The 14198-nt window shown below is 55.4% G+C and overlaps 3 protein-coding genes across 3 annotated transcripts; 2 read left to right on the top strand and 1 right to left on the bottom strand.

Moving 5' to 3' along the window:
• Positions 1-117: 117 nt before the first annotated feature.
• Positions 118-6042, top strand: BDY24DRAFT_411092 (uncharacterized protein; the record flags this gene model as incomplete). Its single annotated transcript, XM_076642885.1, has 15 exons — positions 118-228; positions 314-642; positions 715-843; positions 929-994; positions 1067-1140; positions 1216-1358; positions 1440-1499; positions 1572-1735; positions 1806-2123; positions 2192-2293; positions 2367-3361; positions 3438-3653; positions 3728-4202; positions 4280-5071; positions 5139-6042. 15 exons carry the CDS (start codon positions 118-120, stop codon positions 6040-6042), a joined length of 4878 nt encoding a protein of 1625 aa, XP_076501135.1.
• Positions 6043-6701: 659 nt separating this feature from the next.
• BDY24DRAFT_411091 (P-loop containing nucleoside triphosphate hydrolase protein) lies at positions 6702-11000 on the top strand (the record flags this gene model as incomplete). Its single annotated transcript, XM_076642884.1, has 15 exons — positions 6702-7645; positions 7748-7866; positions 7955-8018; positions 8095-8145; positions 8241-8307; positions 8388-8472; positions 8563-8761; positions 8839-9117; positions 9272-9281; positions 9362-9459; positions 9590-9785; positions 9898-9915; positions 9990-10292; positions 10366-10527; positions 10728-11000. 15 exons carry the CDS (start codon positions 6702-6704, stop codon positions 10998-11000), a joined length of 2868 nt encoding a protein of 955 aa, XP_076501134.1.
• Positions 11001-11338: 338 nt separating this feature from the next.
• Positions 11339-13907, bottom strand: BDY24DRAFT_5023 (Zinc/iron permease). The gene is made up of 11 exons (XM_076644954.1): positions 13481-13907; positions 13388-13394; positions 13188-13300; positions 13027-13106; positions 12878-12932; positions 12751-12791; positions 12357-12675; positions 12027-12243; positions 11872-11947; positions 11714-11790; positions 11339-11620 (listed from the first exon to the last, which is right to left on the bottom strand). The coding sequence occupies exons 1-11, from the start codon at positions 13604-13606 to the stop codon at positions 11595-11597; spliced, it is 1137 nt and encodes a 378-aa protein (XP_076501133.1). The 5' UTR covers positions 13607-13907; the 3' UTR covers positions 11339-11594.
• Between the last annotated feature and the right edge of the window lie 291 nt (positions 13908-14198).

Below are 14198 nucleotides of genomic sequence, written 5' to 3'. Positions count from 1 at the left end.
TACCTCTCTCCTTCTTCTGAGACTCGTCCCCCCTCGCTTCTCCGTTCTGGGCTCTCCTCGTTGTTGAGCTGTCCTTTCGGCAGAGCTCTTCCTCCCTCGCCTTCCTCCCTTCAAAACATGGACGTCTTTCGCCAGTCGGTCCGCGACCTTACCATCTTCAAGGGTATCGGAGTCTACGTCGGACCTTTCCCCAGCCCTCTACGGACTGATATCATCGATAAGCTGCTGGTAAGTCCTTCAGTCCTCTCCCATTCCCAGCCGAGATTGAGCTCACGACGACCCTTCTCACTTTCGTGTCTCTCTCCTTTCTCAGACCAAAGGAGCCCACCTTTTCGATGCAGCCGACGACATGGGAGTGGAGATCGTCATCGTACCGCCGTCAGCAGCTTCTCACTTCCTCAAGCCGAGGAAGCATCAAGGGGTGAAACTGTCCGACAAGACGAAAGGTCGAAGCTCGAACTTGGGAGGAGGAGGAGGAAGGGCGGTGGTCCTCAGGAAGGGATGGGCTGAAGCTTGCCTAGCTGCTGGATTCGACGAATCTCCTCTCGTGGAGAAGGACAACTGGGGAGGGTTTAGGTACGAGGAAGGATACACGTCCGAAGATGGGAGGCTGGAGGAGGAGAGAGAGCTCGAGGAACCCGAGTTCGTGTCCTGTCTCTCCTCCCTTCGATCTTCGAAAGCGAAGCTAACGAGGCACCCTTCTTCTGCAAGCAGGCTGGCTACCATCAAATCAAAATCGAAACCTGCTTTCCCTACGGTCCTCGCTCAGATGAAGTCGGCTCCAACTCGGAAAAGCAAAGGGAAGGAAAGGGAGAGGGAGAGGGACGTGGTCGTCGCTCCCGTGTTCGTCGATCAACATTCGTTCGTCGAATCCGAAGAAACCAGCTGCTGACTCGTCCTCAACATCTGATGATCTCCTTCTCTATAGGGCTACACCTACCGTCAAGAAGAGATCGAGGAAGAAGCCTTCGCCTTCCCCTCTACCTGCGACCGCGTGAGTCTTCGACTTCACGTCCTGCTCCTCGAGTCGCCCATCCGAGCTGACTTCTCCGCCTCTTCGTCACAGACCATCGCCATCAGAGCCCTCTCCTTCTCCACCCGACATCTGGGTCTCTTTACCTCTTCCCACGTTCATTCCTCGTACGTTCATCTCAGCGAATCTTTTGCCTCGCGTCTCGCCGATCGTCCCTCTCCCTTTTCTTCTTCCCACAACAGCTCCTCTTCGTCCTCCCATCCTCTCGAAACGAATGTTCGCATCAAAATCATTTCGACATCCTCAAATCTTCTACCTGGAAGAGTTCAACGAGGAGGATTCACGTATCGTACTGGACCGAGAAGACGCGATCGCCACTCTTTCTGTTCGTCTCCCGCCTTTCTTCTTTGAGCTTACTTGTAAATGAAAAACTGACACGTCTCTTCTGGCTTCTACACGTGCTTAGGCTCGAGGAGCGACGTTTGGTTCACTGGAGGAAGCGAACGTGGTTCTCTTGAACCTGGAGGTAAGCTCGAAACCTTTGTTTCCTCGACGCGTCGAACAGAAGCTTGACTTCTCTCCGTCTCTCTTGCTGCAGGATGACGCTGTGCCGACTTCCGACTTTCAACTGGAGGTTTTGAGGAGTGGGAAGAGGGCCCTTCGACTAGGGTGGGTCGTTGCTTGTTTGCAAGCGAGGGAGAGAGTGTGCGACGAGTCTTGGCTGGTTCGTCTCCCAACGAAGGAGACGGTCGAGCCGGTTCTGTGAGTACTTCGTCACCTTCTTTTTGCTTCTAATTCCAGCTCATTAATCTTCACATCCTTCTGCTCCCAGTCCCTCGAAACAAACGAAACAACCCGTAGTACTTGCAACGGTCGCTCCTCCTCCTCCGCCGCCGAAGGTCGTTATCAAGCTCGTCAAAAGATCCTCTCTCACCCAAAGCTCAAGCCTCGAGAACATCCTCAACTCTCGTACAAACTTTTCAGCACTTCCCAAGCTCACGTTCAACTTCAAGAAGAAGATCCCTCTACCATCAGTCGCTGCGATCCCTTCACCTGCTCCCGTTCCCTCTCCTCTTCCTCCACCACCGCCACCCACGATTCAGCTGCCGCCGCCAGGAGTGCTCAATAGTGTCATTTTTTCAACCAGCCTGTTAGTCGTACCTCTTTCCAGTACCAGAGACGAACGAAGGCTGAATCAAGTTCTTTCGACCGGTGCAGATCGTCGTCGACGCGTTCGGAGCTTCCTCTTCCTCTTCCTACCCCCACGATCCAGCTGCCAGCTCCGGAGGTGCTCGCAGATCTCGTCTCAGTAGTGGTCAGGTTAGTTTCCCCTTCTCGCGATGTCACTGCAGGACGAGACCGAATCCTGATCTGCCTCGTTTTGCGTCTGCAGTTCGTCGACGACAAGTACGGAATTCGTCCTCGCTCCTCCTCCAATCGCATCATCGTTCCAGCCATCTCCAGCAGTTTCCCATCATCAATACCCCAATCAGCATCTCTCGAGACTCGAACCTCAGCGCTCCTATCCTTCCCAATCTCCTCCTTTCCCCAGCTCCCAGCATCCCGGCTTCCTCCATCATCCACCTCCTCCTCCTCCACCGCCCTCGTTCTATCATCCGCCCCAAGATAACCACTACAACTACCATCAATATCAACAGCATCACTACCAACAAAAGCATCACGATGATCAACGATCCCCTCCCCAACCCACCCTTAAAATCAAACCCCCCTCGCGTCTCCAGCATCCTCATCCTCACCAGCACCCATTCAAGTACTATCCTTCGACACGCCTCTGCCAACCCCATCCCGAATTCCATCCCGATCCCAAGGTCGAAAAGCTCTCTCCTTCAAACCTTCAACCACCTCCCCTTCCTCCTCCTCCGCCTTCGTCCAAATCACCCGTCGACGCGTCTCGTCCCTCCGACGCCTACACCGCCTTCATGAACTCTGGATTCATGGCCAACCTCGCCAAGACGAAGGTTCCGACCACACCATCGGATGAATCGAGCTCGGGGATGAACTTCGAGGGAGAGTCGTCGGAGACGGGAAGCGTCAGGACGGGAGGAGGAGTTTGTGGAGAGCAGGCTGGGTGCGACGGGAAGGGAGGAGAGAGCAGTCGAGGATCTTTTACTCCCAGTTCGGAGGCCGGAGGAGTTGAGGACGACGATGCTGCAAGAGTGGAGGCAGAGGAGTACGAGAATTGGTTGTTGGAGAACCCTCCCAGGATCGAGCTTCGAGAGGTTGAGGTTCAGGTCGAGGATACCGAGGAGGATATGGATCTGGAGGAGGAGGATGAGGATGGGATGGACCTGGAGGAGGCGGAGGAAACGGTTGTGAGAGCGGACGGTTTGGGAGTGGGTGAGAAGGAGATGCAGTTTGGGAAACCTCGTGAGTCACGTCGTCCCTTGCTTTCTCTCTCGAAAAAGGTGCTGACAGCACTGCCCTCTCCTACTTCTTCGTACAGGTCAACTCTTATCGAGCAATCTCGTTCCTCTTGGTCCTCGAATTCGCATCACTCCGATCCTCGCTCCTCATCTTCGTGACCTTCCTCGTCCGATCTCGAGTCTTCCTTCAACTCTACTTCATTGGTCGGAACGGAAGGAGGACGATCAAGAGGCTGGGAGGAGTGACGAGGATATGGATTTGGAAGAAGACGAGGAAGAGAATGGGAGGACAATCGGTGAGTCGCGTCGACCTTCGTTTCCTCTTCCGCAACAACTCGTGACTAAATCCATCATTTCTCTCTCCCTGCAGCATTCTCGACCTCATCCAATCCGATCCCCAACGGCCCTCGTCCCTCGAAGGTTCCCTTCGACTCTCGCCCTCCCCAGACTCACTCGCACCCCCGTCCTGGCCCTCAGTTCGACAATCTCGGTCCCCCCCCACCTCCTCCAATCGAAGACGCCCCACCTCTACCTCCACCATCCCGAGAGTCGATCTGGGCGAAGGTCCTTCAGCAGCACGGAGGTCCTCGAGGATCGCAGGTCGGAGTCGAATCTGGTCCGTCGACCGTCGCGTCCCTCACGACAAGGAGGATATCCGCCAACTACGAGCGAGCTACACCTGCAAACTACGAACGAGCCCTTCCGTCTGGTCCTCGTCCATCCTTACCGACCTCGCCACCAGGTCCTCCTCCCTCGCTTCAGCCTTCTTCCCTTCGAGGACCGACCTTCGACTCGATTCCTGCTCATCCCGTCCAACCACCTCGTCTTCTCGGTCCGACGTTCAAGTCGATCCCTCCTCTCCCGCTCTCAGCGCCTCCTCTTCTTCCTCCTTCAGCACTACGCCCTCCCCTTCCTCTCGCAGGCCCAACGCACAGGATGGCGGACCCTCCTCGACCCCAACCTCCTCCTCCCGTCGCCGGAGCAAATCTTCCTCTTCCTCGTCCAACCCGCTTTTCAGCTTCGACCTCGACTCGTTATCCACCAGATCCTCCATCGAATCCACCTCTCAGGAAGGCTCCGATCTCGGCGTGTCTACCACCAAAACCTCAACCGTTCCCGCTCGTCCTCAAACCTCCCACCGTGGTCGTACCTCCTCCTCAAGGTCAACAGCAGCATCCCCCCAGAAAAGGAGACTTCTGGCGAGCATCGGACTCGGAAGAAGAGGACGATTCCCTAAGGAGGTATCGACGAGGGCGAAGTCGATCGACCTACTCGTCGGATTCGGACGGGAGGTCATTGTCGCGGCGAAGACGATCAGGGTCGAGAGGCAGGACGGAGTCGAGTCGAGGTCGAACCAGGAGCAGGAGCAGAAGCAGCAGCATCAGTCGAAGTCGAAGTCGAAGTCGAACTCCTACTCGTCGATGGAGCCGCTCGACCTCGACAGGCTCAGGATCACTGGGAACAGACCGAGGATCGAGACGTTCGAGATCGCCTCCGAGGAGGAATCGAGAACGGAGCAGAAGCAGACCGCCTCTCGCTCGTCGTCGTCGTCAGTCGAGCTTCATCTCAGACGACTCGGAAGACGACTCCAGGGAAGGTCGGGAAGGACGAGGAAGAGCTCGAAGTCGCTCCAGATCCAGGTCGGTGGACTCGCTCGGTCGTCGTCGTCGTCGCTCCACCTCCAGCTCACCCGGACGAACAACATCGCCCAATCGTCGTTCAAGGAGTCCTCGCATCCGGTCTTCTTCGACAACGATGCCAGATCCCGTCCCCTTCCTCAGCGACGGACGCATCCTAGCGACCCTCCCCGTCGCGTCCCCGTCTTCGAAGAAGCTCTCTCTTCACTCCGAGGTCGTCGATGAGCAGCCGTCTTCGTCGAAACTCGCTGGCTCGGAGCCTCAACCTCCTACGGATCTTCCGGAGGATCTGCGTCGGGAGAGGACGTTGGAGGAGTGGGTCGCTTGGGAGGAGGAAGAACGAAGGAAGAACCCCGACGCGTCCTACCTCCCTCCCCTCTCGCCCTCGAGTGGAGCTCGGCCGAGTGGAGGATCAAGGCATGAGGACATCGAGAGCAGACCTCAGCAGACGGGCTCGGCTGGGAGGGAGTTGTCGGAGGAGAGAGAGCTTCGAGAGAGGAGGGAAGTCGAAGAGGAGTACCACTCGACGATTCGACAGGACTCAGCACCCAACTTCCACTCTTCCGCACCACCTCGCACTCGTCCAGTAATGGGAGAAGAACCTCCAGCTCCTGTCGCTTTCGCATCCCTACCTTCTCGTCCTCCTCCCTCGATGGGCTTCAACGCGGCTCTTCCTCCTCCTCCTCTTCCCCGGGGGCATCCTCCCTCCTTCGCCTACCCTCCACCACCCCTCAACACGTACCGCCCATCGTCTCTCCCTCTTCCTCCTCCTCTTCCGAATCATCGGAACGCTCCTCCTCTTCCCCCTTCGTCGAGTCTTCCACCTTTCCCTCCTCCGCCGTTCCATCCTCCTCTTCCCACCGGCCTCTATCAACCAGCTCCTTCCCAACGTAACTACGCCGCTCCTCCCCAACTCCCTCACCACTACCCTCCTCCTTTCTGGAATGGTGGGAGCCAAGGCCGATGGGAGCAAGGTCAACAAGCTCGATGGAACGACGGAGGTCGACGCGTCGAGGGTTACGAGCAGAGCTGGAGAGGAGGGGCGTAGCTGATAACTGGAGAGATAACAGGAAGAGAGGATCGGAGCTGGTGAGGCTGGGTTGAGGAGGGGAGTTGAGGGAAGAAGGAAGGGAGTTGAGGGAAGAGGAGAGGCACGCGACGCGTCGATCTGGATTTTCAACTTTTCGGTTCTCTAGATAGCATTTTTAACGATACCTTACTCACATTTTCAAACGACTTTTCATCATTCTCACGTATCTCTATCACGTCCTTCTCGTTTACATACACCTTGAAAGCGCTTCAAAAAAGAATCGCTTTCACAACCGCCCTCTCGCCCGAATAGAATCCATCCCCGTCTCTTCCCCCTGTCTCCCTCTTCTCTCTCCTTCCAACGGCCAATGCAAGCTTGATGCTCTCTTGGTTTCGCCAGCCTGTCGTGTCTGAACCTCCAGAACAAGAAGAGGAAATAACCATCACCTGTCTGGACTCGAGCTTTGCTCCTAGATCTCCGTTGCGGATTCAAACGGCGTGAGTGATTTCCCTCACGGACCCTTGCTTTCGAGAGCTGAACAACACTCTACTCCTTCCCTTCTCTCCCCTTCCCTTCCCTCCCCCGCTCCCTTTCTTTTTCACTCAACCCACCCTCAAACCCTCTCCTCCTTCCTATACACACTCTCGACCTCGACTCTTTCTTTTTCTCTCGGTTCGATGGGGATCAGCACTCGAACGACTCCTTCAACCTCTTCCTCCCTTCTTCCCTCCCATCCATCCGCCTCCTCCTCCTCCTCCTCTTCTTCAACCTCCTCCTTCCACACGACCTCTACGGCCGACTCTTCTCGTCCTCCCACTCCTTCGACTCCTCGTCGGACCCCTCCCGGTGGTGGATTCGTGCCTCTCGCTTCAGGAAAGTTCCCGATGGCGAAGGAAACGAGAGGAGTTCGTCCTCAAAGTCAACAACTCTCGTCCTCTTCGTTCGATATCGACAACAACACCAACAACACCAACTACGAAGTCCTCTCGGAACTGAACGGAGGATCCTCCATAAGAAGAGTCGTTCAAAGGAAGAAGGACGAGGAGGGAAACGAAACGAGTTGGAAACCATCCACTACTCTCCCTCTGATCCTTCCTCTCGCAGCCTCAGCTCCTCCTCCTCCTCCTTCGTCCTTCAACCTCAACCTCAACAGATCCCAAACCCACTCGACTCCTACAGCTCCCTCAGCCAGCTCGTACTCAACCTCAGGCTTACGAGCTCCCACGCCTTCGTCGAAACTGAAACCTCTCACCCTCCAATCCACCGCTGCTCGCCCTCCTCCTCCTCCTCCCTCTTCAGCCGACTCTCCAACAGGTTTCTTCCCCAAGTTCAAAGCCAAACTCACAGACAGCACTCGTCCCAAGAAGAAAACCTTCTTGGGAGGAACCTCTCAAGCTCATATCGTTACCCCAGCGAGGGCGTTCGCTCATCCTCAGCATCAGCCGAGGAAGGTCAGCGTCAACAGGATCATCAGGAGCAGCGAGGACGAGGAGGAGGAGGAGGATGCGCAGGATTGGAACTTGGTCGAGCAAGAAGAAGAGGACGACGACGACGAGGATGAGTTCTGGGCGGGGGAGGTGAGGTCCAAGGGGGAGAAGGAGAACGTCAAGGTTTCGATTAGGTCAGTTTACTAAAGGGGAGGAGAGGAGGGAAGTCCGAGCGAGTTTTGTTTGTTGACTGATCGCTTTTTCGGTTTTCGTTTTCGTTTTCGTTTTTCACAAAGGGTCCGACCTCTGAACCCGTTGTCGGTGAACGATCAAGCGGCTTGGGACACGACGACCAACTCGCTCAAGATCATGGATGAGTTTCAGAAGAGGGGCGCGAAGGAGGAGTGGGTCTTTGGTGAGCTTTTGAACGAAACGGACGGGTTGGGATGGGTGAGGAAGGGAGAGAGAGAGCTGACTGGGTTGCTGTTTGACTTTTCTTCTAGACCACGTCGTGAGCGGATCAGACAACAAGGAGATCTACGAGACGGCCGCGAGGGATCATGTTCGGTGAGTTTGGGGAAGTCGTCGGCGCGTCTCTTCCCTTCGCTTCTATTCTTCGCTGACTTTGTCGTCGATGGAACAGATCTGCTATGGAGGGATTCAACGCCGTCGTCTTCGCTTATGGTCAGACTGCGTGAGTGTTTTCTCTCTCTCTCTCTCTCTTTCTTTGCCCAACGAAGCTCGTTGACTGAACTTCGTCGTTTCGTTTCGTTTCCTATTTCGTCGCAGATCTGGAAAGACCTTCACCCTCACGGGAAGCAAGTCGGAGCCTGGTGTCATTCCGAGAGCCATCGAGGTGGGTGTCCTTCGTCCGAGACTGTGGGAGGGAGGAGGTTCGATCCTGATCTCGTTTTTGATTCGGGTTTCGATTCACAGGACGTCTTCTCCTTCATCAAGAAGAACAACAAGAGGGAGTTCCTCCTTCGGGCTTCCTACCTAGAGATCTACAACGAGGTTATCAGTGAGCACAACGCATTCCCCTCTTCCGTTCCCTCTCCTCTCTCCCAAACTGAACACCAAACGCGTCTCTCTCTCTGCCTTCGCTTCGCAGAGGATCTCCTCAACCCCGCCACCGCCTCCGTCGAGATCCGAGGTTCCTCTTCGAACGACATCACCCTCCATCCTGTTCGAGAAGAAGTCGTCACCAACCCAGCTCAGGTTCGAGAGATCCTAGCGAGGGGAGAAGCTAGTCGGAGGACGGCGGTCACGGATTGGAACGAACGCTCTTCGAGATCTCATTCGGTGTTCAGGTCAGCGCTTCCTTCCCCCCCCCTTCTTCTTTACCTTCTTTGGCCACATCGTTGACAACCATTCCGCTCCGCTCCAGACTGGTCATCGAATCCCGAGAGAAACCTCTCGGAGGAGGGGACGGAGGAGCCTGGGTCTCCGACGACCGACCTCTCGGAAGAACTCCTTCAGCCAAATCGAAATCGAACGCTGGGAAGGCAACGAGGACGAGCACGTTGAGCTTGATCGATCTGGCTGGATCGGAGAAGGCGACGTCGGATAAGGCGAGGTCGGCGGAGGGGAAGTACATCAACACGTCTCTGTTGGCGTTGAAGCAGGTGATTGCGACGATTGCGAAGAACGAGTCGAAGAAGGAGCAGTGAGTTTTGGATTCTTGCTTTCGTGAGGGAGAGGGAGAGGGAGAGAGAGAGAGGGGATGGGATGGGAAGAGCGGGAGGGCTGACTTCGTCGGCGTCCTCTTCTTTCTTTCTTTCTTTCTTTCTTTGTTTTCCGGTCCTTCGTTGCTTTTTCAGTGCTCACGTCGTACGTATACTTCCTCCCCTACATACATGTTTTCCTCTCCTCAAGAAATTCACTCGTTCTTCCGTTCCCTTCGACCGCAGGCCTACCGAAACTCCAAGCTCACTCGAATGCTCCAACCCTCCCTCTCGGGAGACTCGAAAGTCTCCGTCATCTGCACTCTCAACCCTTCAGCTCAGGCGTCAGTTCCCCCCAGCTCCTTTCCCCCTTTCCTCCACTCCCGTTTTTTTTGTTTTCCCTCTTTTCTCACCCACCCACCCACTGACTCTCGCCTTCCCCTTCCTTTCCTTGTTCGTCTCGTCGTTTCTCAGCCTGTCCGAAACCAACTCGACGCTCAACTTTGCCACCGGCCTCAAGTTGGTTCGACTCACGGCGACCAAGAAGGAGGTCATCGAGGATCCTCATGCTCTGATCCAGCAGTACCAGGTGGAGATCGCTCAGCTCAAGCAGCAGCTGCAGGAGAAGGAGGTGCCGAAGGATTCGTCGAGGAGGTTGTCAAGGAGGGAGGTTCGTTTGGGGGCTTTTCTTTTTGGTCTCTCTCGTACCGGCTTTCTTCGCTTGTTTTCGAACGAGATACTGATGGCCACGCTTCTTGCCTCTGTGTCTATGGAATTCACAGGAGCAGAACATCTCGCAGGTTTGTTCTCCTCATCCCGTCCCTTTTTCGAGTCCTTGAACTGAAGCGTCTCGTTTTCCTTCCCTCCCCCACAGTACCGAGATCGAATCCGAGACCTCTCGAGCTTGATCTTGACGAGTCAAACCGTCGAGGAGGAGGAAGACGAAGACGGTCCCGTCCGACCTGTCAGCCCGACCAAGGTCGATTTCGAGTCGACGGGCATCGAGCTCCGTCGAGAACTCTTCACGACCAAGATGAAGGTCGACGAGCAGGCCGTCACGATCGATCGACTGGAGGAAGCTCTCCGAAACAGACCTACCATCGGAACCGACGCTCCAGAATCAGCAAAGGACGCTCACATCAGGACGCTCGAGAGTCAACTCGCTCTGGCGAACATGGTGAGACCCTCTCTCTCTCTCGTTGTCCTTTCGTCCCCTCGATGACTGAACTTGGCTCTGCTCTACTTTCCAGATCAACCAAGGATACGAATCGAATCTGGGAGAACCTCTGAGGAAGGTGGCTGAGGACGTGGCGAAGGAGTGGAGACCTCAGGTCGAGGAGTGGAAGCAGAAGGAGGCGGATGCGAGAAAGTTTGGGAACGAGGTGGCTGTGAAGTTGGAGAAAGAAGCTGCTGTGAGTTTTCCTGTATTTTCTTTTGTGGCGATTCGAGATGGTCGGGTGGTGGGGGAGGATGGAGGGACTCGTCGTGAGAGACGTCTTTCGTCCGACGACGCGTCTCTTCACTCTCCCTCTCCCTCTCCCGAATCGTTCCTCCTACACAGCTGAGCTGACCGCTTTTTTTTTTGTCTCTTACCCTTTTGCCCCTCCCACAGGCTCACAAGAAGCTCAAAGAAATCCACTCCCAACTCGTGGCCCTCGCCTCCGAAACCCACCTCCTCTCTCACTCCGCCTCGACGGCAACCCTCGCTCCTCCACGCCCTTCCTCCCCCTCCGGATCGATCTACAGCTTGACGATTCCTTCCGGAGGAGGGATGGGTTCCGGCTTCCACGGAGGAGACGATCTGCTCGGTGTGAATCTGCCGCAGACTCTCAGAGGGGAGGGGAGTTCGTGGGATTTGGGGGAGTTGAGGAGGACTGGGTACTGAGCCGGGGGAAGGGAAGCCGGTTTTTCGCTCGAAGCTGGTATAGAGTCTCTTCGTACTTAGTTGGTTATATCTCTCTTTCTATGGACTTGGTCGAGGGGTCGTTCGGTTTTCGCTTCGTTCTTCGTTTTTCGATCCTTCGTTTTCATCTTTCGTTGCTCGTTTCGAGCTTTTTTCTTCCCGTCTCTTCGCTCTCCGTTTTCTCATCTGGATCTGCCCTCTAGCTTAGACTAATACCATAAGGTCTCCTTTCGTTTCGTTTCTTCTCTCTATCTCGACTTTGAGCTTCACGCGGACGGGACGACGAGAGCGAGAGACGACGCGTCAAGAATCAGCAGCGAGCGAGGCGAGGCGAGCTTTCGCTCGGCAGAAGACGAGGAGGTATTAGAGAGAAAGTAGTAGTGAAATTAAGATTGAAGGGATCTAGTCTATGTTTTGAGAAGCGAAAAAAAGGGATACACGTATCGAAGGAGAACCTGAGAAAAAGAGGGGAGGTTGGAAAGGATGGGGCTGGGGAAAGTAAGGAAACATGTGGACGGAGCCGAGATGAGAGAAAGAAAGAGAGAAAGCAACGAAGAAGCCGAAGGGTCTCGAGATTTACGCCCACTTTCCGAGCAAAGCCACTGGTGGAGGAGGAGGGAGGAGAAGAGGGAGGGTCAGCAAGCGTTCGAACGCGGACCAAGAAGCAGAGATTCGAGGCGAGGGAAGAGACGTACTGATGACGGCTCCGGCGAGGAAGGAAACGAGGGCGAAAGAGAGCTTGGCCCAGCTGCACTCGTGGTAGGTCTTGTTGCTGTTTGAGACGAAAGAAGCGGAGGTCAGCGCGGGGGACGAGGGAACGACGCGTCGAGATCGATTCGAAGCTGGGACGTACAACAAGAACTCGTGAGCAATGAGCTCAACGAGAGCGGTGAAGATGAGGACACCAGCAGAGATGGCATCGAGAACACCTGGAGAAAAGGAACGAAGGGGCAAGGTCAGCGAAGATGTCGAGGGAGCCATCGAGGAAAGACGAGAAGATCGACTCACCAGCAGCGACCGACGCGTTTCCAGAGCTCATGCTGATGGAAGACCTAGCTCCGAGACCGATGGCCATTCCGACCGGAGTCATGATCGAGTAGAGGACGGCTCCGAAGAAGGGGATCCAGTTCCACGCGGAAGGAAGCTGAAGGAAAGCGAGTCGAGATCCAAGACCGAGTCCCTCGAACATCTGATGGAAGATGATGACGATGAAAAGGATGTTGAACTGGAGAAAGAAGAGAAAGGAGCGAACGGAGGAGAGAGTCAGCGTTGGCGAAGAGCAGGAACTTGGGTCGAACGAGACGCGTCGAGGGACGGAAAATCGGAAACGAAGCTCACCTCATCGGCCCCGGTGAGAGCGAGGGTCAAACCGATGATCAGAGAGTGGAAGATCACTCCGAATTCAAGCATTGCGACTCCCATCAGCTGAGCTCCGGCGGGAAGCTGCTCAGAAGAGTCCCTGAAGCCGTCCAGGCTGTCGGCGTACTTCGCGTCCTTCTCGTCCGAGACGTTGTCCTTCGTGAGCGCGTCGGCTCCGTCCCCGGCGTGCCCGTGAACGTGTCCAGAGTTCTCGGCGTCGCCGTGTCCGCTGTGAGGGTCCATGGAGATGCCCAGCTTCTTGAGGTGCTTGTTTCCGAGTCGGAACGCGACCATTTCGCTATGGAACGAAAGAAAGAAGATGAGGTAGAGTCAGCATCGGACTTGATATTAGAAAGAAAAGAAGAAGACGAACATGACGAAAGTGACGAAGATCGAGGTGAGGCAGATTCCGAACTGAAGGGGGTGGGAGGAAAGAACGAGGGAGCATCAGTCGCGGTCGAGATGGGGCAGTCGAGAAAGAAAGAGAAAGTTAAACTCACGGCGTAAGGGTACTCCGCCCAGCCATCAGAGATACATCCTCCGGCTTCGATGGTGCTGAAAAAGAGAGGAGAGAAGGGGCGGAGAGATCAGCAAAAAGCTTCAACTTCCAAACGTCGTCCGTTTCGAGAAATCAAAGACGAGGACTCACTTTCCCTCTCCCAAAGCATCAGTCGCAGGCTCGAGCAAGTGGATGAATCCGGTGGCAAGGATGATACCAGATCCAAAGAACTGAGGAAGAAGGTCGAGAGTCGAGGTCAGCGAGGGCGATTCGAGCAAGAGGAGAGGAGGAGAAGACGACGCGAAGCTCACCTTCGCAAACTCGAAAACGACTCCAGGAACGTGTCGACGAAGGACAGGAACTCGCTTCGCAACGACGGGGAAGAGGGTACCGATGAGGGAGGTCGCGAGAATGATGAAGAGGGCTGCCGAAGAAGGGAAGAAAAGAGGCAGGAGTCAGTGAGCAGACTGAGAGAGCGAGGAGGGATGCGACGGAGAGCGAAACGACTGACCTCCAACCTGGGGAGGAAGAGACGAGCAAAGATCAGCAAGAGGAGAGAGGGATTACTCCGAGAAAAGCTGCTAGAGAAGGAGGATAAACTCACTCGGAATCCGAGCCTGTCGATATCAACGATACCGCAAGCGTCCTCCTCGACAGGTTCAGCTCCTTCAGCAGCAATCTCCTGTCGTCGGAGGACTTGGGAAAGGGCGTAGGCAGTGAAGTCGGACATGGCTTCTTTAGGTTAGGGAGGAAGTGGTTGGAGGGTAGGAGGGAAGGGAGCGAAGGAAGATTAAAAGTCTCTCTTCAAAATCGAGGACTGGACGGTCAGGCAGTCTTCAAACCGAAGCTGAGGGCCCGTTTACCCCAAGAGAACGCCTAAAAGTTTACGGTTAAACAGGGCAGTAGATCGAGTGCCGAGACGAACTGCTAGACCTGCCAGACATCTACCAGCCCTCCCTCTGGAAAGAAAGAGAGAGAAAAGGAGGATCGTCGAGCTCGCCGTCGCGATCGACAAGACCACCAAGGACGAACGAAGACTGCCCTCACAAGGCGAGTTTCCCCCGAACCCCAGAAGAGGACCAACCTGCTCGCCGGAAAATAGCTTCTGAGCTCACCTGGATCTGCCGAATCTCCACGAGACGGCTCGAAGAAGAGGACTGTTCCGAGCTCGACTTTTTGGGCTGAGCGACGAGCTTGTTCGACTTCTTCGGCTCTTGAAGGCCTTCTGGATGAGTATCTAGTGGGAAGAAACGACAGAGGTCAAGATCAGCCTCAGATCAAGTTGAAGAGGCCGCTGAAAAACCTGCTCGCTCGTCCCTACG

Source organism: Mrakia frigida (genome assembly GCF_051309035.1).
Source record: "Mrakia frigida strain ATCC 22029 unplaced genomic scaffold BDY24scaffold_1, whole genome shotgun sequence".
Lineage (NCBI taxonomy): Eukaryota > Fungi > Basidiomycota > Tremellomycetes > Cystofilobasidiales > Mrakiaceae > Mrakia > Mrakia frigida.
This window is presented reverse-complemented; position numbering and strand designations above follow the sequence as displayed.

What these genes read in the sequence shown, in the direction of transcription:
- BDY24DRAFT_5023 (XM_076644954.1), bottom strand. Translation starts at nt 13,606, where the DNA reads ATGTCCGACTTCACTGCCTACGCCCTTTCCCAAGTCCTCCGACGACAG. An exon ending in TCGTTTTCGAGTTTGCGAAG is followed by an intron (nt 13,107 to 13,187) that starts GTGAGCTTCGCG and finishes CTTCTTCCTCAG; the next exon opens with TTCTTTGGATCTGGTATCAT. An exon ending in AAACGCGTCGGTCGCTGCTG is followed by an intron (nt 11,948 to 12,026) that starts GTGAGTCGATCT and finishes CCTTTTCTCCAG; the next exon opens with GTGTTCTCGATGCCATCTCT.